The sequence below is a fragment of the Sarcophilus harrisii genome, chromosome 1 (genome assembly GCF_902635505.1).
Source record: "Sarcophilus harrisii chromosome 1, mSarHar1.11, whole genome shotgun sequence".
Taxonomy (NCBI): Eukaryota; Metazoa; Chordata; class Mammalia; order Dasyuromorphia; family Dasyuridae; genus Sarcophilus; species Sarcophilus harrisii.
In genome coordinates, this window is record NC_045426.1 from 667,850,297 (window position 1) to 667,873,522 (window position 23,226).

Here is a 23,226-nt window from a genome sequence, read left to right on the forward strand (position 1 = left end):
CAGGCACCCCCTCCCAGTCCCTGTGATTGGAGTACAGCGTCTGGAGAAGGCGTTGAAGAAGCGTTCCCATGTTGCCCGCCTCAGTTTCTCTGGTTCCCGGACTGGTCAAATGTGGATCGAAAAGTGGGTGGGGAGCAGCGAAAGGGACCCTAAATTCCGTGGTCCTGGGCTCAGGTGAGCTCTCCTTTCCCCTTGGCAGCCGCAGCAGCTGCCTCCCCTCTGGCCAGCAACCGTCTCCCTTTCCCAAATCATCGCTCCCCACCCCCCACCCCACCCTGAGAGCTAGTCCAGGTGAAGGGGGCAGGGGAGCGCTGCGCGGCCTCGGGGTCGGATTTCAGGAAATCCGCCGACATTCCTCAGGGGCTTAAGAGGGAAAGTTTCTTCTGCGCCGCCCCTTACCCCCCTCCCACTTCCTACCCCCAGGGGCGCCTCGCCCGTTTCTGAGCTGAAGCAGGGTTGGGGGCCACTAGGTCCTTCGGGAGAAGAAGACCCTATCAGCTTTGCGCAAAGACTGTTCCCCGACGGCTCCGGAACTCCAGAACCGAGGCTGCTTTTGGGTCCCTGGCCACTGGGCTCTTTCCGGGGTAATAACCTCGGGGTTGTGCTTCCAGAGGGATATCCAGGACACAATTGCACGTGTCCCTAGGGCTGCGTCGGGAAGACACATTCATGCCATCCGGGAAAAGCCTGGGTGTCTCCTTCCCGCCCCTTCCCACCCCGGCCCTAGCCTAAAGTTGATGTCACCCTCTGGGAGAGCAGACTCCAGGATCTGGACAAGCCACTCTTTGTCCAGCGTCAGCGTCCGGCCTCCCTCACTCCCTCTCCTCCAGGCTAGAGCGCTGATACCCGGGGGCAGGGGGTGGAGGCCGGGGCCCTAACACCACAGCGGCGCCACTGACCCAGCCCTCGGGCAATCGGCTTAAGGAGTGAAAGGGAGTCGTGAGGTCGGAGAGGAGGTAGTGGGCGGGGAGGACTGGAGGGGAAGTATGGCGGGAGCAGAGACCGCCTGAAGTACACTTCCACCTTACCTGCCCACTTAGAGCTCCTCTTCTCTCCGGGACTCTAGGTGGGGCGAGGGCCCGGGATGAAGCGAGAGGAACTCAACCTCCACCCCCCGTGCGGGGCCTCCAACAGTTTTGCGCCTCCCAAACGCACGTAGTCTCCCAACACGTCCCCTCACCCTCCGGCCTCTTGGTTGCACCCTCCTCCGCCGCAGGGCCCCCTAGGGCTCTCTCGATCTGCGAGAACCGCTAAAGAGCCTAACTCTCGGGAACCTAACCTCGGTCCTAATCCCATAATAGGAAGAGCCTCCACCGGAGAGAGCTCATGGCTCCGCGGTATCCGCCGGGTCTGGGAGACGATTTAAAGGCTTAAGGAGCCTGGCGGGACTTTCCCAAAGAGAGAAGCTGAAGCTGGTGCCCTGCGAGCTGTCCCTGGCCAGCCCTGGAGCGCTGGGCCTTCCTCGGCACAGAAACACAAGAATCTCTTAGGGCCAGAGACCTTTCGGTCTAACCACCGGTCTAACTGCCCGGAGGGAGGGGTAGACTGGCTTAGGGTCACTCGAACGCGTCTGATCACCCCCAGGCCTAGCCTCTTTCTCCACCGGCTCAGCTGAATCAAGGGGTTTGCGCTTTTGGAAGACCCAGGACCCTGGCAAAAGGGGGCTGGGCGTTCTGGCCCTTTCCCGAAATCCCGCCGGATCCTGGCTCCTCGGACCAAGGTCTGGAGCCAGATATGACCCCCCTCTGGGGCAAGGCTGGCGAGAAATGGGCAGGACCTCTGGGTGGGAGGCGGGGGAGGCGAATTCCTCCTAACCGGGGCCCAGGCTTCGAGGACTTGGGTCAATATTTGAGGAATTTCTTCCACTCCCTGGGTTCAGCGAGGAGGGAGGAGTTAAACTACAGGCTCGGAGGTCGAAATCCCCTACCCACCCACACTCCCAGCCCCAGACTGTTCTAGGTCACTGGAGATCTGGCCGAGGACAACCCAGAGCATAACGAAAAGTCATTAACTGCGGCGGGTTGTGGTAAACCCGCTTTGGGTGAAGAAAAGCTGCAAGAACCTCGGTATTGGGGGCAGGGATTGGCTAAGAGTGATTATCGACCGCTTTATCTAGATGAGTTTAAGTCGTGGGGGAGAGGACTGTTGTTCTTTGGATTCAGAACCTACTCTTCCTGACCCCATCTGGGATTTTCTTGGCAAAGATTACTGGAGTGGTTTGCCATTTCCTTCTGTAATTCCTTTTACAGATAGGGAAACTGAGGGAAACAGGATTAAGTAATTTGGCCAGCTAGTAAGTGTCTGAGTCATATTCGAATCCAGGTCTGAGCTCCAAGCCCGGTGCTCTATCCACTGAAACACCCAGCTCATCTTCAGGAAGATAAAAAACGTTTCAGAAACCTTGCTAGTATGTAGCTGTCAGATCCTAGAACAAGGAACTGGACAGATAGAGGGATCCCAGAGTACTTAAATATTACTTAGTGCTGCAGGGGTGTAGCATAGTAAGTAGAAGCCCAGGTGAGAAGAGGCAGGAAAAACTCTTTTTGCCCAGACCATTTGGGAAAAACTAATGCCTTTTTAAAGATAGCTGATACTGAAAATGGGCTTGCAGAGAGAGGCCTCCAAATTCGGGCTAGTCACCTTCTCTGAGCCTCCCTTTCCTCATCAATCAGTGAACATTTATTCAGCACCTACTATGTGCCAAGAACTGTAATGGGAGCTGGGTATACCAAAAAAAAAAAAGAAAGAAAGAAAGAAAGAAAGAAAGAAAGAAAGAAAGAAAGAAAGAAAGAAAGAAAGAAAGAAAGAAAGAAAGAAAGAAAGAAAAAGAAAGAAAGAAAAAGAAAGAAAGAAAAAGAAAGAAATGAAACTTTTCTTGCCCTCAAGATATAAAATGAGATTAGGCTTAAGTGACCCTTAAGGTATCTGCCAGTATATTATCCTATAAAGTTTGAGATTTATGAACACACAATCTATCCAGCTTCTTCATGCCCACAGTGTACCTGGTTAATAAATGTATACATTTTAGGTGATACATTAAACGTTATTGAATGGTGCTCCTTAAAATATTTGTTTCTCAACAGAGTGGGGAGGACTTTGTGAATACAGAATGTTGAATCCACTTAGGCTCTCAGAATTTGAAATGTCAGACCTGGAAGAGTTCCCTGAACAAATCGTCAAAGTTGGAAGGGGCTGTAAAATAACAGAATGGCAGACCTAACAGGAACTTGAAGAGCATAGACTGTCAGAGCCAGAAGAGGTTTTAAAACACAGAGTGTCAGAGCCGGGAGGACCCTTAGACTGCAGAATATCACAATGGGGGAGACCTTGGGAAGCCATTCAGTTCAACCCCTTCATTGTATAGAGTATAATTATCTCAAGCATTTATTAAATGCCTTTTCTAGGGTTCAGGGATCACTCCCCCTGACCACTTTTGGATGAAATCTAGCTCCTCTCCCAGTTGTTGATGCCCTCCCCCTTCACTTTTCCTGTATTTCTCCTCAGTGGAATGTAAGCTCCTTAATGACAAGGATCTCTTTGGATTTCGTCTTTATATATTCAGAATCAGTACAAAGTGGTCATTTAATAAATATTTGTTGAAATGAGTGATCTCCTCTTCTTTTCCAGCTTCACTTGCTTTCAAGATGGGGAGAAGAGGGAGAAATTCATTTTTCTCCTTCCCTTCTCCCTTTTCTAGGGATGATCCCGGACCCGGGAATTTCCCTGATTCCGGTAGAGGGTGCTATGTTCGCCCCAGTTTGCTGGTGGTCACCGCTGGATGCTGCTAGCAGAGGGATTCACGGAAATCTCGATTTGAGTCTTGGCTCTGCCTTTGATTCGCTGTGTGATCTCCGGAATGCCGCTTTTTCCCCTCTAGACCTCAGTTTCCCTCTCTGTAAAACGAAGGAGTTTTTTCTCCCAGATCGCTCCCAGCTTTAGGAATCCAGAGGCAGGGTATTCTCCCCCAAGCTCTAGCCGCGGTTCCTAAACCGAAGCGCTCCTAACCCTCGAACCTGTTGGTCTCCTTCTCTATTCCCCTCACCCCCACCCCAACCCCAGCTCTCGCCTCCTCTGGGACCCCTGGCCGCCTCCATCTTCCGGCTCTTTCACAAGACACGGCTGCAGGGCAAGATGCCCACGAGTCTTCACGTCAGCACCGCTGACCGGCCGGGACTAACGCGCCCACAGTGCTCCGATCCCGATCCACGAGGCTGGGAGGAAAAGAGGGGGAAGCTGCAGGGTCTGAGCCGGGGAAATGGGGAAAGTCTCGAACTGCTGCACCGTGCAGCCGCTTGGCGGATGGCTGACCGCACTCCGGTCTCCGGCTCCCCGGCTGCATTTAGCTCGCTACGAACCGAGGAGAAGGAAGGGTTTAAAGGCAAATCTCGCTTCTTCTCCACACCCCCATCCCCACCCTGCGCGACCAGTCGGTTTTAAGACTAACTCTGGCTCTGGGCTGTGGCAGGGGGCAGGTGCCCCAAGAGCGCACTCACGAGTCTGCTTGTTCTCCCTCGCTTCCTCTCTCCCTCCCATCCTCCACACCCGGCTGGCTGGGGGTGCGCTCCAGGCGGGGCCCGGCTAGGACCCAGCCCGGGGGGCCGGGGCCGGGAGCAGCCACGTCAAGCGGAGGGAAGCAAGCCTGGGTCGAGAACCTTTCCGGGGAACGGGCTGGATGCAACGGGCGTGTATTCCAGGGGAAGGTGGGCAGACAGCCTTTGCTCCAAGCCTCCCCCGCCCCCCCAACACACACACCCCGGAATGGGAGTAACTGGGCAATTTGAGGGGAAGAACCCAGATGGATCTGTGTCACCATGGCCCCTCGGGGCCCCTCCAACAATGGGGTAAAAAGGGATCAACAAAGAAGGAGGGTTGGAAATCCCCTTAATGTTTGTTTATTGAAAATTTTTGTTCCCGTCCCAAGGGCCTGAGGACGTTGGGTGGGTTGTGACAAAGAAGGGAATGGGGGGACTTGGACTCTGAGGAAGAGACCCAAGGAGAGTTCCAAGTGGGGGGGGGAAAATAAAAACGAAAACTTTTAAAAATTTTAAAGAGGAAAGAAAAAGTTGCTTTTGGGGTTTGGTACTGAAAGGTGGATGCACCTCCTGACTATTACCACCCGGCCCCGGTCCGGGGCCTCCCTTTGGCCCGGCCTTGAGAACCGGAGTGGATTTTTCCGAGTGGGGAGAAAGGAGAGCCAGAGTCCAAGCAGACAGAGAAGAGAGAGAGGGGAGAAGCTCGGCCCAGATGACATCCTTCCTGCAGGAAACCCCCCCTCCACCCTCATTCCTTGGGCGGGCCCGGGGGGGGGTGTATTTGAGGGTGTGTTTCGGGTCCCCTCCCTGGGGCAGTCCGACCTTGGAGCCTCTAGCAGAGCCGTCTTTCGTCCCCGGCTTGCGTCACGTCGGGGCCGCTTGGGCTGAGGTAACAGGAGAAGGAGCCGCTCAGCTAATGTCACTAAGTGGGTTTGAACTTTTTTCCCTCCCTCTTTTCTTTCCTGAGTTTGTATCTTTTTCTCTTTCCCCCCCTTTCCAATGAACAGCCCCCCCCCCCATCGGAGCAAGGCGCAAGGGGGAGGGAGGGCGCAGGGGGAGGCTGGGTTGGGGGTTGGGGGGAGGCTGAGGAAGGGGAGGAGGAGAGAAAGGAGGAGGAAAGCGGGAGGGGGCAGTGGAGAGAGGGGGACAGTGAGAGGAGTCTGGAGTCCCAGCAGTGGAGGGCTTGTTAATTTCAGGCCCCCCCGGGGGCGGGGCAGGGCGGGGCCAGAGGAGCATTAGCAGCTTGTCAATTTCGGTTGCTCAGACTTGCCCCGGACTCTCCGAAACTTGTTGCGGCTCCGCGCGCCCGTCTCCTTCTCCCCTGGCCACTCGCCGCCTCCCGCTCCCCCACTCCCTGTTCCCGACTCCCGCTGGACCTGCTTTTCCCCCGAGCTCGGGGCCGCCGGATGCTGCGGGCTCCGGGCGGAGGCTTGAGGCAGGGCGCTGCCCTCCCCGCGGCGCGGACCATGCTAGCCTTGGCGCTGCTCGCCTTCGGAGCGCTGCGAGCCGGAGCTGGAAGCTGTGAGTACCTACCCCGAACCGTCCCCTACCCCAGGCACTCACACTCCCCAGCTCCGGGAGGCGCCGGGGGATGCTCCAGACCAGGCTGGAGTCCAGCTCTCTCCCCTCGGCCCCCCTCCCGGCCTGCGGCACCTGGCTGGCCCGGGAACAAAGGAAGGGGCCCCGGGGAGCCCCCGCGGGGCCCCGGGGCGAGGGGGGAGGAGGAGGAGGCGCCAGCCCGGGGCGAGGCGGGATGGGCAGGCCCGGAGCGCAGCGCGCCTCGGGCGGGCTCCGGGGGTCGGCTTCTGGCTAGGGTGGGAGGTTGCGCTTAGCCGGGTACCGGCCGGGCACGGCCCTGGGCCTGGGCGCACGAGATAAGAGCCTGTCCCCCGGCATTCTCTCTCTCTCAGCGGGTCCGCACCACCTGCAAGGCGCGCTAGACTGGGGGAGCACGGGCCGGGCGGGGCGAGGGGTCCCGAATAGGAGAAGGGCAGCGCCTGTGGCCCCTGGGTCTTCACCTGGCCCGGGTTAACTGAGGGGGCGAGTCATCCCGCTCTCCGAGAAGCGGGCCTCTTCCCTGGGCAGTCCGCCTTCCCCCGCAAATTACCCCCCTCTTTTCAGCTCGGGGGCAGCCTTGGAGCCTTCCGGGGCTCCCTCTGCTGCTCGCCGCGGGAGTAAGGGGTATTTGAGCACATCGCATCACCCCTCTTTGTAGCCTAGGGTCGCGTTCCGGCCTTGGCCCCCCGAGCCGGCCCAGACCCTGCATCGCCCCGCCTCGCTGCCTCTCCTTCTTTCCTGGGCTCCGAGTACACCAGCACCTTAGTGTCTCCGACACCCATACGGGAGGGATCGGATCGAGTCCTGGGTCTCCCGATCTAGAAACAAGGAGTGGAAGGGTGGGGGAAGGGGACCCAGAAGTGAACCGCGCCATGGACCGAGAGGCTGGAAAGTGTGTGTGTGTTGGGGGGTGGGGAGGGGGGGAGTAAGGTGATGCTCAGCCTGGCCTGCCCCCTCCCGGGCTGACGGGATGAGCTAGGGGAAGGGGTGAGATGGTTCAGTGCCGGGGTCGCTTGCGGGGTCGCTCTGGGCTCCAACTCCTGCTCCGCCTGGCTCCGGCCCGGGGTCCCCGGGGATGAGCCTTCCAAGAATGGGGCTGCTTCCCCCCTTTCCTCCTCCGTGCCCCTCTCCCAAGCCGGTCCGTTTTACCGCCCAGACTGGTATTGTCCTGAGCCAGCATTACCCACCCTCCTCCTTTCCTTCATCTTGGGGCTGGAGCAGCTCCGAGAGCGGAGCTTTGGAAAACTGCCCCGTGCTGAACCTGTGAGACCGAGTCTGGGGCTGGATGGGTACGTGGACCCCGCTCAGTCACACTTCGGCAAAGGCATCTCTGTCCAGCTTCACAAATGAACATATATACAAACACTCATCTGCACTCACACAAACACAGCCACACAGACTCACATCCCCTCAGTCACACAGTCACCTAATCACATTCAAACACAAACTGTATTTGGCTCCTACACACTCTGGGGCCAACATAAACTTATCCACACACTCCCACAAAATCCTATTCAGATTCAAGCCTCCAGATCAACACACAAACTTGGACGCACAAATTCAGACACACGCAGGCTTGCAAATCGAGACAAAAAAAAAACAAAAACAAAATCCATCGCCCTCTCCTATAAACACTCTCCATCACCACAAATCTGTTTCCCAGCACCGCCCTGAAGGGCATCAGATATTCATTCATACCCTTCAAAACCTTCTTCACCCTCTGATCACTCCCCACTGTGGACTCGGCTTGTTCTCAGTGCCCTCCCCCATGGCACTGGTCTACTCTGGGCAAGGTCTCAGTGGGAAGCTGGGAGAAGAATCTGGGGTGGGGGATGGAGGGAGAGGTTGGGGTAGCTTGGCTCCAGTATGGGTCAAAGAAGAAGTAAATGGTGCAGGCAGGAGTGGGGAGGGGGAAGCTTGGCTAGGGTTGGGGCCTCCAGAGAAAACCCCCGAATGCAAGGGACAGTTCAGCCTACCTTTGTTCCCTTCCTTTGTGGAGGACCAGAGGGAGGAGGAGGAGGGGAGTGTGTGTCTGTGCAGAGGGGGTTGTTGTGTGTTTCTTTCTTTAAGAAAAAAAAAATTAAATAAAAGATCCTCACACCTCTACAATGTGTTTCGACTTTATGATGTGACTTAGCACCTGATCAGCAATCTGGTTTTATAGTCCAGTCGTAAAGTGTCCAGCAGGTATGGACCCAAATTCTGAGCTTGCCCCGTCTATCCTGGGCCTCGCCAGCCCCCCTCCACCCGCCTCCCTGGCCCCTTCCGCTCCAATCTGAAAACTTCACACTTTTCCCTTTTAAAACACATGTTCTTCCTTTTTAATAACGGGCCAGGCTGTGGATCGGAAAAACATTGTTAAAGTCGCTGGCCCCGGGAGCCAGCAGTCTGCACAGCTCCCTTGCTCCCTCGCTTGCTCAGCTCAGCTCCCATCACTCTGGGTGGAAGGCTGGGGCGGGTGGAGGAGGGGGGAGATGGAGAGAGAGGAGCCCAAGCCCGAGAGGAGGGGAGCTCCCTGCCAAGAGAGGGGGGGCTGCCTCAGCCCCTGGGCCAGAGCAGGGCAGAGGGAGGCCGAAGGAGTCATGGGTCCCGCTTCTGGAGGCCTTGAGTTCAGCCAGGTCGGGCAGGCAGTGCCGTGGGCTCTATAAATTTGTGGTTCCCCACCCCACCCCCGGGCTCTCGGCCACCCAGCCTCGTGGAATGTCTCAGCCGCCTCCTTTCCACGTCGGGAAATATAGTTTTTATGCATTGTTTATGCTCGATCTTCCGTTTGTTCTTTCTGGGGGCTGCTCTCTCCCCATTCTCTTCTGCCCCTCTTCCAGCAGCAGGCCAGAGGCCAGCCTGGCCGCTCCCCTTTTGAGGGACCCCCAAGCCAGTGCCGGAAGGGGGTGTGGGACTAGGGAGGGCCCAGGAAGCACTGGGCCTGAAGCCCTCCTTCCTCCCGCCAGCTGAAGGAAAACAAGAGACACCCCCCCTTCCTCAGCGGGCTGCTGGCTGGCACTGCCCGCCGGTGCCCACAGATCCACAACGGGCGGCCAAGACCCCCGACGGCAGCTGTGGCATCTGGGAGAGGCGCCACGCTGGGGTTGGGATAAGACAGAGGAGAGGAGCCAAAGCGGTGCTGGGGAGTGGGCAGGACTAGAGTTAGGGAGGGCTTTGGCACAAATAGGGCCAGAGACACCCCCCCATACACACACACCTCCCACCAAGAGGGTCTAGACCCCCCAGACAGCCCCCTCTAGTCTGCCTCCAGAAGGCCTCTCTTCTGCATGGGGATGCTCCCTGGGTACCCTTGACCCTGAGTGGGCCAGGGCAAGAGGGGTCTCCAGGCCATCCCCCTGGGGTGCCCCCGCCCCTGCCCGGGAGGCAGGAAGCGGTGGGTGGGCTGGGCAGAGGCGCCGGCAGGCGGGAGGGCGCGGGGGCTTCCGCGTCAGAGTTTCATGCTGAAGGAATTCCGAATTAGCGAGGAGGCCGGCTCTCTTGGTAACGCTTCTCTCACTGTGACCTCCAAACCAGATTACTGGGGCGGGCTTGGCTGCACACGGCTTCCCAACATGTTTTTCTGTTGCTCTGTCAGAAATCTCCTGTGCAAGCTGCCCCCGTGGTCACAGGGCCCGTAACTAGGAAGCTCACCAGGACCTCGGGGGCCGGGGGGGCGGCTGCCGGGGCCCAGGAAGTGAAGCCCCTTGGGAAGGGCTGGCCAGCCGGGGATCCTGCCCTCACTGGCCCTCCTCTCCCCCTGCCCCTCCTCTGCTGCAGCCGCCAGCACATCCATCCGTCGCACCGCTCGCAGGGATGGCTCAGGCTTCAGGCACTCCCTGGACAGAGCCCCAAATTCAATTTATATCTCATGCTCCAAGTAGACAAAGCCCACTGCCAAATCTGCCCATAGAAATCCCAGCCATCTCAGATGTTTTCGGCCGGAGGATTGGAAGGGAGGAGGCGGCCGCATCAGCTGGCTCGTCCCCAGTCCACCCCCTTCCCCAGCCAAGGGAGGATAGGGAAGAGCACAGGATTACTGCCCTCCCCCCCCACCACCACCACCACCAAGAGAATAAACAGGAGGCATTGAGCGAGTGCTTGCTGGGAGAGAGCCAGTGGCTGGAGCCTGGGGGGGACAAAGGAAAGAAACCAAATACAGCTAAGACAGGGTCCCTGCCTGTCCTCATGGAGTGCTCAATCTGGTGGGCTGCAGGCGACCCGTGCACAGTGTTAAATAAGAAAACCATCAGAGAGGGAGAAAATAAGTCAGTTATTACAGGAGAACTGAGCAGGGCAAGAAGAGAAGGCTTCCGAAAGGTTGCATGTGACCCATACAGGTGGCTGTAATGCCCGATGTTAAGAAAACCATCAGAGAGGGAGAAAATAAGTCAGTTATTACAGGAAAACTGAGCAGGGCAAGAAGGGAAGGCTTCCTAAGGAAAAGACTTGGGTTTTAGAGACTGGTTCAATTCATTGAACTTGTCTTGTCCCAGAGCATCTGGAAATTAGACTGCTCGTGGAGATGGGAGGTGTCGGCCGCATGAGAGAACTTGCTCAGGTGGAGGGCAGGTGGGCGAGGAGAAATCATCCAGCCCTCTGAGGCGTTCTGACCCAAGCTGAGCTGTTAGGGTCTGCCAGTGGACAAAGGAGGAGCTGGTGGGTGGTGGGGATCCCACTGGGCTGGTGTGTTCCAGGGATCATCCCAAGTGGAGATAGAAATGGCCAATGTCCACATTGGATAGATGGAAAAACTAAGGTCCAGAGAGGAATGACTTACTCAAGATCACCCAGGAAGTTAATGGCCCAGCCTCCAGGACATGAACCCACAGCATCAAAGAATTTTGAGCTGGAGAGGGCATTAAAGATCATGCAATCTGATTGTGCAAGTAAGGAAACAGGTCCAGAGAGGAGACATGGCTTCCTCAGCATTTTCCAGAAGGTGGCAGAGCTGGAACTCCTACCGGAGCGTCCCGACTTCCATCCCAAAGTTCTCTGTGGTGTACCGACCATCTCTCCCCCCCTTTTCCTTAAAGCCTGATGAGGTCCCCAGAGGCCCTCCAGCCCTCTGCCCCCATGCACTCCTGACAGCGAGTGCCCAGGCCCCTGAGCCTGATGGGCTGTTGTTTCTCTGACCCCAGACCTGGCTGTGATCGTCCCCCAGGACCCGACGCTGCTCATCGGCTCCTCCCTCCACGCTACCTGTTCAGTGAGCGTGAGCAGCGGTGACGCGCCCACGGCTGAAGGGCTCTACTGGACCCTCAACGGCCGGCGGCTGGCCCCCGAGCTCTCCCAGGTCCTCAACGCCACCACCCTGGGCCTGGCCCTGGCCAACCTCAACGGCTCCAAGCAGCAGTCAGGGGACAACCTAGTGTGCCATGCCCGGGATGGGAGCATCCTCGCGGGCTCCTGCCTCTATGTTGGCTGTATGTGCTCCACCTCTGCCCTTGCAACTCCCCTAACCATCCTCACCATCAGGGATGTCCCTCGGCATCCCCACTAGTCCCTATCTCCCATTCCTAAACCCAGAGGGGCTCCCACTCCTTCAGACCCAGAGGGGCTCAGAGAGATGCCCCTCAACACCCCACTAGTCCCTATCTCCCATTCCTTCAGACCCAGAGGGGCTCAGGGGACCTCAGATGCCTTTTCTTTGAGGTGGTTTGAAAGGCTCTTGGAGCCAACTTACTGGAGTCCCCATTTCTGGGAGTTTCTATGATGGGACAAGGGGTGACTGGGACCGGATCTGGCCATGCTGGGGTCATGGGGAACACAGGGTCGGCCAACAAGAATGACATATTTCCTCTTTCTGTCCTCCCACAAGAAGGAATCTGAGCCACATTAAAGACCGGCTCACTCCCTCTTCCTCCCCTGTTCTGTAAGCACTAACACCTCTGGCCGAAGGAAATCCCTGCCCCTGTGCCTTGATGTGAGAAAGAAAGGGCTTTGCACACCCTCTGAACCCTTAGAGAGGAGGAACCAGGTCTGGGAGGGGGAGGATGTTAGCCCCTGGAGAAGTGCCTCAGTGAGCAGGAGAGCAGGAACAGGAGGTGCATGGGCTGATGATAAGGGGCCCAGCTGGTAGTTCTCCTCCTCCTCCTCCTCCTCCTCCTCCTCCTCCTCCTCCTCCTCTTCCTCCTCTTCTTCCTCCTCCTCCTCCTCCTCCTCCTCTTCTCCTCCTCCTCTTCCTCCTCTGCCTCTGTTTGGGCCCAGAGCCTCAGACTGGGCTTCAGTTCCCATAGCTCTGGACTAAACTCCTTGGTAACAATAGAGCAGCCCCACAGTTCCTGTCAGCCCCAGTCCACATTCACAAAGAACTTGGGCTCATTTATATTTAACATGTCCCAGAGTCTTTCAGGGGAAAGCGGGGATTTGGGCAGGAACGGACACTCGCCTCTTCCTCTCCCCTCCCAGGGAGCAAGCGCTCCAAGACCCCAGCACAGACCCCGACACTGCGTAACCGGATCCTAGGCAGGGTCCACGGCTGCAAACACGTTTCCTCGAAATAAAGGAGGAATAAATCAGGAGGCGTCGACTCCCCCAGCCTCAGGCCCAGCTCCTTGGGGAGTCCGGTTCCGGTTTTGCCCAGGCTCCCGCCCCTCCTCTAGTCCTCTGCTCCTAACTGGAGGGCCGGACTGAGGTGGGAGTGGGGGTCTAAGCTCTGGGAGGGTCCCTCCCCACCTTGCTTACCTTCATCTCCCCATCCCCCCAGTGCCCCCTGAGAAGCCTGTTAACATCAGCTGTTGGTCTAAGAACATGAAAGATTTGACCTGCCGCTGGTTCCCAGGCACCCAGGGGGAGACCTTCCTCCATACCAACTATACCCTTAAATACAAACTTCGGTAAGTACGCGTGTGAGGAGGCTTGGCGTCCCTCTAGCTACGAAGGGCAGGGCCAGGGATGGGGGGACCAGGCTGGGGAGGAAGGATGGAACCAGGGCCTTGGGGGGGCTGCAGAAAGAGGGCCCAGGGATTGGAGCTGTGGAGTCCCCCAGGGAGGGTGGGAGAGATCTGGGATTCCCTTAGCCTGAGGAGGGGCCATCCAGGAGGCAAATCCCTGGAGGAGGGGAGCGTAGGAAGGGGCCCAGGGAAGGGATTTCCTGGCAAGGGGAAGAGAGGAAGGTGAGGGGATACCCAGGGGGTAGGACAGCCCGGGCTCCAGGGTGTGTGTGTAGGGGGGTGTCCTTTGTCTCCCTAAACCAGGTGGTACGGGCAGGATAATACATGCCAAGAATACCACACCGTGGGGCCCTATTCCTGCCACATTCCCAAGGACCTGGCACTATTCACGCCCTATGAGATCTGGGTGGAGGCCACTAACCGCCTGGGCTCGGCCAGGTCAGAGGTGGTCACACTGGACATCCTCGATGTGGGTGAGGTTTTTTCCAGGCCCCAGCCCCCTCCAGCCCCCCGACTCTTCACTCCCCTCCTCACTCCTCTAGGACTTTCCCAGCAGGATTCCAGCCCTTCTAGGGATGGAGGTCCAGGACCAAGAGGTCTTTCCTGACCATCTGCTCGGCAGGCCCACTGGCCCATGGATCCGCTCCTTCGGCCTGGACGTTTGCTCCCTTCCTGATACTCTGTCCCGGTCTCTCTGCCCGTCCCCCATCTGTCAGCTCCCAGCTCAGCCCTGTGTTTTTCTATTGGCTCCGTCCCCCACCTGAATCCCTCCGATTCCCACTCTCCTGCTCTCCCTGGTCCCCATCCATCTGTCTGTATACTCCCCTAGTCCCTCAGCCTTCCTCCATCTCCACGGCTCTCTGCCTTTCTTCCCTCCCTCTCTGGGAGGCTAAGTTCTTGCTTGGCTGGAGGGGGGGTTGGGGGTGGGGGGTTGGGCGGGGCATCCTAGTCTCGATCCCTGTCCTGGGGCCCTGGACACCCCACGGAAAACACCTGGCTCTGGTTTGCCCTCGGGGTGGGGCCCAACTCCTTCCTCTGAAGCCCCAGGTCCCTGCCCTCCCCCTTCCCCCTCCCTCCCAGTTGGGATGGGGCTATGGCTGGGGCTGGGATTGGGCTTGGTCTCTGGGCCCCTCCCCCTCAGCCTGGGCCAGGTGTGGGGGCCCTTTGGGAGCGGGGAGGGGAAGGGGAACAGGAGCCTTCAGGTCAGGGAGGGGCCGGGGAGACCCAGCCCCGGCCCCCTCCTTGGGAAGCAGCCGGACCTGGTCTGAGGGCAGGGGGGAGGACCGGAAGGCAGGAAATAGATGATCTGTGAGCAGAATTGGTCCTAATCTAATTAGGATGTTTCTCAGCCTCCCTTTCCCCCAGGCAGCCCCCAGTCCTTAACCCTTTCAGTACTGGGGCTCCCCCCAGCATACACAAGGGAGCAGGGCTGGCGTCAGCCCAGAGCTCCTGAAAGATGTGTCTGCGGAAGGGGGGAAGAGGATGGGGCGATCCCTCAGCCCAGTGCAGACTGCTGACAGGGCACCCCCACCTTGGAACCCCCTGGCTCTGTGACCCAGCCACTCTGAGATGGTTTCCTCCTCTCAAAAGAGCCAGTTTGGACCTCGACTGTCCCTTCAAAGAGCCATGGCAAAGAAAGGAGCTCTCAATCCCCGGTCCCAGCTCCATCCAAGCCCCCAGGAGACTAGGCTGACTGAGGGACAGAAATCTTTGTTGAAGCCCATTGGGGTACCCCCCACAATACCCGGTCCCAGATTGTCTCTCTCCCCATGTTTTGGTCCCAGTACCATTTGTGTGCAACTGGTTAGAGCGTGGCTAGAGGGAAGATTAACTGACCCAATTCCTCACCAGTCACAACAGACCCCCCGCCGGATGTCCATGTGAGTCGAGTGGGGGGTTTGGAGGACCAACTGAGTGTCCACTGGAACTCCCCACCAGCACTCAAAGACTTCCTTTTCCAAGCTAAGTATCAGATCCGTTACCGGGTGGAGGACAGCGTGGAGTGGAAGGTAAGATGACATTTCCCCTCTGACCTTCAACCCCATCCCTCGGGGGTCTGATTACCTTTTCCCCTCCTTCCTAGAGGAACAATCTCACTGCTTCTGCCTCCCTCTTCCTTTCCTTCTCCCTCCCTCCCTTCCTCCCCTTTCTTCTTCTCTTTGTGGCTGTCTCTCTCTCTCTGTCTCTCTGTCTCTGTCTAGCTCTCTCTCCTTTCATAGCAAACTATCAGAACTGGAAGAAATCTCATGAAAAAAAAAAAAAAACCATAGAATTAGAGCTAGTTGGAACCTTAGAGACCATCTAATCCAAGTTTCTCATTTTACAGAGGAGGAAACTGAGTACCTGAGAGACTTAGAACATAGAAAATTGCAGACCTTGAAGAAATCTTTTAAAAAATAGGATTGAGGGTAGGACCATTTCATCTTTGTCTCTGATTCTGCAGCACCTACAACAGTGCCTGCCACATAGTAAGCACTTGATAAATGCTTCCTTATTTATGAATAAGGAAGTTGAAGGGACTTCATAACATTGAATATTAAAGTTATAAAGGGAGATAAACTGCCTACTTCAATCATTCGAACACTTAGTTCAATAAATCAATAAAGAAACATTTACTCAATATTTACTGTATGTTCAGTACTGGGCTGGATGCTAGGGATAAAAGACATTTTTTAAATTTAAAAAAAGGTAGTTTTGCCCTCAAAAAGTTTACATTCTATGATCAGGGAAGGGAAGGGAGAGACAAAATGAATATATCTATGTCCATATAAAATAGACACAGGACAATGGGGGAAGCAGGAGCAGCTGAGGGATCAGGAAAAGCTTCCTACAGAAGGAGGCACTGAGCTGAGCTTTGAAGGGGAACAGAGCCATGGGAGTCAATGCTAATGCATGGAAATTGTCATACAGAAGGCCAGTATGATTGAATGTTGTGGGGTAGGAAAGGACTTAATAAGGAAGCTTAGAAAAGTAGGCTATAAAGGGCTTTTAAAGCCAAACAGAGGAGCTCATAATTGATCCTGTTTGGAAATAAAGGGAAGCAAGTCAACAGACAAACAGAGGGGTGACTGGGAGCCAATAGAGGATGGAGAGGTTCAGGGATATGGGCAAAGATAAAAAGATGGGCAGATAAGCACTAGAGTTAGTTTATTGAATAGGGGAATGGCGTGGCTGGACCTGCACTACAGAAAATCATTTTGATGGCTTTATGGAAAACAGATGTATGGGGAGACCAATGAGAAAGCTGTAGCAATAGCCCTAGTAAAAGGTGATTCAACCCCTAAAGTAAGGTGCATCTGGGTGAGCAGGGAGAAGGGGACAAGATGTTTAGGAGGTTAAAGTGAAGAGACTTGGCAACTGATTGGCTATATGGGACGAAGGAGGATGAGAAATGGAGGCTGTGACTGGAGGGATGAGCAGCAGTAGGGAGGTTCTGAAGAGGGATGATAGGAGGGAGGTAATAAAATCTGTTTGGGACTCGTGGTGCTGGAGATGCCGGTGGGATATTTAGTTCAAATTGGCCAATGGATGGTTGGACTGGAGTTAGGAAAGACTAGTTAGATAGACCTAGGAGTTACCTACAGTGAAGTGATCACTGAATCCATAGTAGCTGATGATAGAGTAGAGAAAAAGACTCAGGACAGAGTCTTGGGGAAGGGGCTACAATGGGATCCACTCTTACAGTTAGAAGCATCAGCTCAGAGTTATCTCTTACTCCGAGCCTGAGATAAGAGAGGAGAGGAGAGGGGATTGTGTCAAGGACAAATGAGGGTGGTGACAAGATAAACTGTGTTTCTCTGTAATCTAAGGCATTAGGGTCTACGCCGAGAAGAAGGGGGGTGGGGGGTGGGGGAGGCTTGAGAGAAGAGCTGGCTCGGGACACCCTTCATCTCGGTGGGATAAGGCATCATTTAGGCAGGAGTAAAGGGCTATCCTGCTGCCACGAGGGCTCAGTTGAGACAAGATAGCCCAACCTCTCAGCTTTGAGATGCATCCATTTCCATCAGCCGCATGTGGGTAGGAGTAGAGAAGGCAGAATGCTGGGATCCCAGGACAGGGCTTTGGCAAGGCATGGGCACTGAGAGGATAAGGGGGAAAGGGATTGGAGTGGAGAGGACGAAATAGCATTGATGTGTGGGGATAAGAATGGGAGGGAGGGAGATGAAGTGAAAGCAGAAGTGATGACCTCATAAAGGATGGAGAGATTGGAGGTACTGGGAGGATTGAAGGTGTCCCAGGGGGATGAGATAAGGCAGTGGGTAACATAATGTAAGGATGTGGAGTCAGGAAGACCCAACTTCAAATCCTACCTTAGGCATCTGCTAGCTGCTGTGGACAGACCACTTAACTCCTGTTTGCCTCAGTTTCCCCATATGTGAAATGGAGATAATACTAGCATCCTCCTGTGAGGATCAAATGAGTCAATAATGATCATTATTATTATTTTTTGCTTAGGAAATGGGGGTTAAGTGACTTGCCCAGGGTCACACAGCCAGGAAGTGTTAAGTGTCTGAGACACATTTGAACTCAGGTCCTCCCGACCTCAGGGCTGGTGCTCTATCCAAGTGCACTATCTATGTGCTCCAGGTTAATGATTATAAGGCACATAGCACATAGCTTGGTGCAGTAAGCACTATATAAAGGTTAACTAATTATTATAATTCTTATTATGTTCAAATTAGGTAATAATTATAAAGGATACAGCACACAGCACTATATAAACATTAGCTATCATTATTGTTGTTGTTATTCTGCTCAAATGAAGTGATAATTGTATAGTACTGGCACAGTGCCTGGTAGATAGTAAGTCATATATATATATATATATATATGTGTGTGTGTGTGTATGTATATTAGTTACTTTGGTTATATTATAAGCAGCCCCTTTCTTGGTCTCAGTTTCTTCACCTGTAAAGTGGAGGTGACAAACAGCACGTACCTCATGGAGTTGCAAAGTCTCCAAAGAGAGAAAGTCTAATATGATTTGCAAATTCTGAAACCCTTTAATTGCCAGTTATCATCAGTAATAGGAGTTTGGGATCCTGGACGTAAGACGTTTATGAGGGATGTGAAGACCAATGGTCTATAAGCTATGCGGTGTATAAACATTTCTAGACATGAGCTACCCTGGGTAGAGGTCGAGGTGCTGGGAACTGAGGAGGCTGAGGAAACGAGAGGTTAGAGTGTTTGAGGGGATGCTGGATGGGGGAGGTGCTCAGTGTGAGAGTAGGGAGTTTGGGGGGGGGGGGACTGTGAACCAAGTATTGAACACCTTGGGAAAAGAGGAAGAGACCCGGGGGCTGGTGGGCAACTAACTGCCTTTGGAATTTCTATTAGGTGTGAAATCCTAATTAGAGGGAACTTCAAAGGAGAGTTTTGCTGAGGGATTATGGCAAGCAAAGAGACTGAAAGTGACAGTGGGGAGGGGGAAAAAAGATTCTGAGGGCTTCCCCAGGATGTGTGTGTGTGTGTGTGTGTGTGTGTGTGTGTGTGTGAATGTGTGTAGAGGGGGAGGAAGAAAAGGAGGATGTGAGAGAAAATGCAGCAATGTCATCAGAAACTGGGTTTCCCTGCAAACCAGAAAATAACAGGGACAAGAGAAGGAAGTCTGATGGAGTACATCTTATTAATTAAGAAACAAGAATTCCAGGAGGCACAGTGAAAAAGTATGCTTAAGGAATAAGGGAGGGCAGTAAAGGTTGAGGCAGGGGATGGCTTAGCCACCTTGACTTCCAGACGGGGAAACTGAGGCTCAGAGAGGGGGCCAGACCCTTCCAAGGACACAGAGATAGTGGGCAGTCACCACCTTGACTTGTGACCCTGACAAAAACCATGGACTGCCATGCGTTTCCCTGTTCTTCGAGAGCCCCTCGCCCCTTTTCACCTGGGCAGGGAGTGCCTGGTTCCCTGACCATGTTCTTCTCCCACCCCGGAGCAGGTGGTGGATGATGTGAGTAATCAGACTTCATGTCGCCTGGCCGGCCTGAAACCAGGCACCGTGTACTTCGTGCAGGTGCGCTGCAATCCCTTCGGCATCTACGGGTCTAAGAAGGCAGGAATTTGGAGCGAGTGGAGCCATCCCACCGCAGCCTCCACGCCCCGAAGTGGTGAGGGGACCCTGCCGCAGACCACGCCATGGCCACGGAGCAGGCTGGTGTGGCTACAGAGCCAGGGGGCTTTAAAACAAGGGAGGGCAGAGCTTGAGAGGACCTTCAAACAGAAAATGGGAAGGCTGACGGAGTCTTAGAACCCAGAATGTCAGAGCTGGGAGGGCCCTTAGAACCCAGGATGACAGAGATGGGAGGGCCCTTAGAACCCAGGAGGTCAGGGCTGGGAGGGCCCTTAGAACCCAGGATGACAGAGATGGGAGGGCCCTTAGAACCCAGGAGGTCAGGGCTGAGAGGGCCCTTAGAACCCAAGCAGTCAGGGCTGGGAGGGCCCTTAGAACCCAGGATGTTGGTAGCTGGGAGGGCCCTTAGAACCCAGGATGTTGGAGCTGGGAGGGTCCTTAGAACCCAGGAGGTCAGAGCTGGGAGGGTCCTTAGAACCCAGGATGTTGGAGCTGGGAGGGCCCTTAGAACCCAAGCAGTCAAGGCTGGGAGGGCCTTAGAACCCAGGATGTCAGAGTGAGGAGGGCCTTAGAATAGAATGTCAGAGCTGGGGAGGATGAGGAGCCCTTAGAACCCAGACTGCCAAGAGAAGAGCCTCAGCTCTATCCTTCCTCAACACCTGGGAGGGGGGCAGGAGGGAGGGAGGGATGGGAGGTGGATGCACATGGCTGCAACTTCATTTTTCTAACTCTGTTCCTGAAAGGCCCTGGCTGGGTGGGGAGTGCTGGGGAGGGGGCCTGGGGGCTGGGGCCACAGCCTTGGCCCGCCGCGTGCCCAGCACCTGCGTTTCTTGCAAAGGAGCCAGCTGGAGGCTGATTTCCCGCCGGGGAGGGAAGGCCTCGGCCTCCCTCGGCCTCCCTGCTGCAGGCAATGCCAGCACTTGTCAGCAGGTCCCCCCTGTTATTTATGACGTGAGGCTGATGTCCTTATCCGTCCGAGCGGTCCCTGGCCCTGGCTCCCACCGTAGTAACCCATGCGGCCCGGCTCAGCTCGGCTGACTCCAGTCAGGGGGAGGGGACCACCTGCCAACCACACACCGGGACTTCGCTGCTGGGGGTTGCGGGGGCTGCTATGAGGGGATCCAGCTGAGTTTGGAGAGCAGTTTTTTAGACCAGAGTTAGGGAAAGGGCCAGATAACTCCTCACTTCGTTCAGTCCCTGGAGATATCCTCAAAGCCAGGCATGAAGCCACAGGGCCAGCCAGCATGTTTTTTGGGGGTCTGCTCCCCCATGGGCCCACTCCATTCCTCTCTCAGCCCTTACTCTATCCCCCTTTTCCTTTCTCCCTTCTTTCCTCTTCCTTTGCCTCCTGTTTTTTCCATTCCTCTCTCCTGTATCTCTCTCTCTCTGTCCAGGGTCTCATTCCATTTTTTCCTTTCAAATATCATTATTTCCTATTCCTGCTCTCTCTCTGCCTAAATCCATCCATTTCTTCCCCTTCTATCCTGACTCTAACACCCTACCTCTGGGGGCTGTCTCTTTCTCTGTGTATGCCCATCTATCTGTCTTTTTCTCTGGTTGTCCACTTCCATTTGTCTCTGTCTTCCTCTCTCCTATCTCTCTGTTTCTCTCCATTTGTCTCTCTTTCTCTGCCCATGGCTCTCTCTATTTGTCTGCCTCTCTCCCCCCTTTCTCTCTCACTGTCTCTCCTTCTCTCTCTGTCCATGGCTCTCTCCATTTGGCTACCTCTCTCCCCCTTTCTCTTTCTTTCTGTTTCTCTCTCTTTCTGTCTCTTTCCTCTCTTTCTGTGTGTCTCTGTGCCTCTCCTCTCTCTCTGACCCTCTTTCTCTCTTTCCTTTCTTTTTGTCTCTCTATGCCTCTTTCTCTCTTCCTTTCCCTCCTCTTCTCTCTCCCCCCCCCCCCCCCACACACACCTGGGCTCAGCCCAACAGGGACTTCTGTTCTTTCTTTGTGGAAAGCTTAAGAAAGAAATCCCTTCAGCTTTTCTCAAGCCTGGATGAACCAGGGAACGAGGGGGAGATTCATCTGTCATGCCCCTTCATTCACTCAGTGCCCCACCCCATGCCAGGGCGCTGACGGACACACAGGAGGTTAGACCAATGTGGACCCGCGTGTCCCTGGACACATAAGCTTGGCGGGCACAGAGGTTTGCTGACACGCTGCTCATCTGGAGGCGGGCAGCCCCTTAGGTCCTATCTCCCCTCGGGACCTCTAGCCCCTTCTCCTCCCCATCCCCCCTTTCTCCCTTGTTTTCATCTGTTCTGTCTCTCCCCCTCCCTCCTCCTGAGCTTAAGCCCAGAGCCAGAAGTCTAGCTCCCAGACAGCACCAGCCCACGGCCCATCCTGCCTCTGGGGCTCGGGTCGCACAGAGCCCACAACAGCTCTCACTCCCAGGCCCCAGGTAGCCCAGAACCTACCACCTGCTCCTAGACCTAGGACAACCTCAAAGACAGTAGGGCCCGAGGGCCCGGGCAGAGCATCCCCACAGAGCCTGCTGCCTCCCTCCTTCCTGCGCGTGTGACGTCTCCCTCCCTCCCCCAGAGCGGCAGGGCTCCAGCGGGGCCTGCGAGCCTCGAGGGGAGCCCAGCTCCATGCCGGTGAGGCGCGAGCTGAAGCAGTTCCTCGGCTGGCTGAAGAAGCACTCCTACTGCCCCAACCTCAGCTTCCGCCTCTACGACCAGTGGCGAGCCTGGATGCAGAAATCCCACAAGACCCGCAACCAGGTAAGTGTGGTCCCCTTCCCCAGAAGGCAGCCCTCCGTGTAGTCCCAGAATCCTGCCTCCTGGGCCGCCCTGCCCTCCCTCCTTCCAGGTGAATGAAATCTGAGCTTAAGGTATATAACTGCAGAGCTGGAAGGGACTTGGGTGATCACCCAGAGCAGGGCTTCTTAAACTTCCCCACTTGTGACCCCTTCTCACCCAAGAAATCTTTACATGACACTAGTATATAAAACAAATCAGTATATATAACCGCAGGTATATAAAATAAAACAAAATCAGTTACTGAGGATGTATCATCACTGATAATAAACCATAATTCGTGACCTTCACATTGAGTTACGTAGCCCCCACAGGGTCACAACCCACAGCTTTGACCCGGCCCACCCCCCTCCTTTCAGAAATCAGAGCTCATCAGCCTGAGGTCACACAGCAAGTCTGGGGTATGACTCGGACAAGCCCTCAGCTGTCTCAAATCCCTGCTTCTCCCTGTGTACCCACCCTGAGAGCCAAGGCCTCGGAGCTCACTTTTTCTGTGCCAGGGGCCAGCTCTGAGCCCTCCTGCCTTAAGGCAGCCATTTCTGGGAGCCTGGGCCTGGGAGCAGAGCGGCCTTGGAACAGACACCCTCAAACATCACTCATGTTCTTTCTAAGCACAGGACGAGGGGCTCCTGTCCTCGGGCAGACGGAGCGCGGCGAGAGGTAAGCAGGATTCTGGATGGGGGAGAGGGCAGGAAGGAGAGTGGGATTCACACATGTCCCCCAAACAGGACTCTCCTCCATGGAACCCAACTTTGCCCATTCCCTCCAAGTCCTGCCGTTAATACAACTCATCATGGCCCTGAGGCTGGTGCTTGCAGACCAGGGGGAGGGAGCAGGGGGACATTCTGCCCCGTTTTGCTCCTCTAGAGCTTCTTTCCCACTTTGCCTGTAGGTCCTTCCAGGAGATAAACTCTAGGGATCCTGGGTCCTGGGCCAGGAGGACATCTGCCTTCCCTAATGGCCCCTCCAGAGTCTACAAAACATGGAGGGAGGACATTTGGGGATCCCTCCCCCAAGTTCTCCCAAGCACTGGAACTGTGGGTTCATCAGGGCACAAGGCACCCACCTAAGCCGCAGCCCCCACTCCTTGCCCAGCGATCCCTCCCTTGCCTGGGCCCGTTCTCCACACGGGCAGCCCAGGCTTCTGCGGAGCCATCAGCCGCCTCGGCTGTCTGGCAAGGAGCTGTCCTGAAGAACAGGAGCAGTGTGGGAAGAACAAGGCAGGGCTTGGGGGAGGGGTGGGGAGAGACCAAGCCCCTGCCTCTTTCGGTACCCATAGCCCCTCCTGCTTCTGCCCAATTCTCTGTCAAAAGATTCTTATAAATAAACGACTTATTTTTGGTGAAGCTGTTTGTGAGTGACAAGTGGGGGGTGGGAGAAGACAGCATCTGGGCCAGAGCTGCTCTAAAAGGAACTCAGAATACTAAGATCTC

General features: G+C 55.5%; 1 protein-coding gene across 3 annotated transcripts; it reads left to right on the forward strand.

The window, feature by feature from the left end:
* Positions 1 to 5,190: 5,190 nt before the first annotated feature.
* On the forward strand, positions 5,191 to 23,139 carry CRLF1 (cytokine receptor like factor 1). 3 transcript variants are annotated; one of them, XM_031948190.1, is made up of 10 exons: positions 5,395 to 5,458; positions 5,797 to 6,053; positions 11,210 to 11,494; positions 12,778 to 12,907; positions 13,268 to 13,437; positions 14,816 to 14,973; positions 18,903 to 19,071; positions 21,576 to 21,757; positions 22,406 to 22,453; positions 22,686 to 23,139. In XM_031948190.1, the coding sequence occupies exons 2-10, from the start codon at positions 5,939 to 5,941 to the stop codon at positions 22,707 to 22,709; spliced, it is 1,281 nt and encodes a 426-aa protein (XP_031804050.1). In that variant the 5' UTR covers positions 5,395 to 5,458; positions 5,797 to 5,938; the 3' UTR covers positions 22,710 to 23,139. The 3 variants fall into 3 exon arrangements, with proteins under 3 accessions (XP_031804049.1, XP_031804050.1, XP_031804051.1); XM_031948191.1 differs by having other exon boundaries at positions 22,411 to 22,453; XM_031948189.1 differs by lacking the exon at positions 5,797 to 6,053 and having other exon boundaries at positions 5,191 to 5,458; positions 22,411 to 22,453.
* The last annotated feature ends 87 nt before the right edge of the window (positions 23,140 to 23,226 follow it).

Bases quoted from the DNA above. Each gene is read 5' to 3' on its own strand.
- CRLF1 (XM_031948189.1), top strand. From the start codon at position 5,245: ATGACATCCTTCCTGCAGGAAACCCCCCCTCCACCCTCATTCCTTGGG. The intron at 5,459-11,209 runs GTGGGTTTGAAC...CTCTGACCCCAG, and splicing joins CGCTCAGCTAATGTCACTAA to ACCTGGCTGTGATCGTCCCC. The intron at 14,974-18,902 runs GTAAGATGACAT...ACCCCGGAGCAG, and splicing joins AGGACAGCGTGGAGTGGAAG to GTGGTGGATGATGTGAGTAA.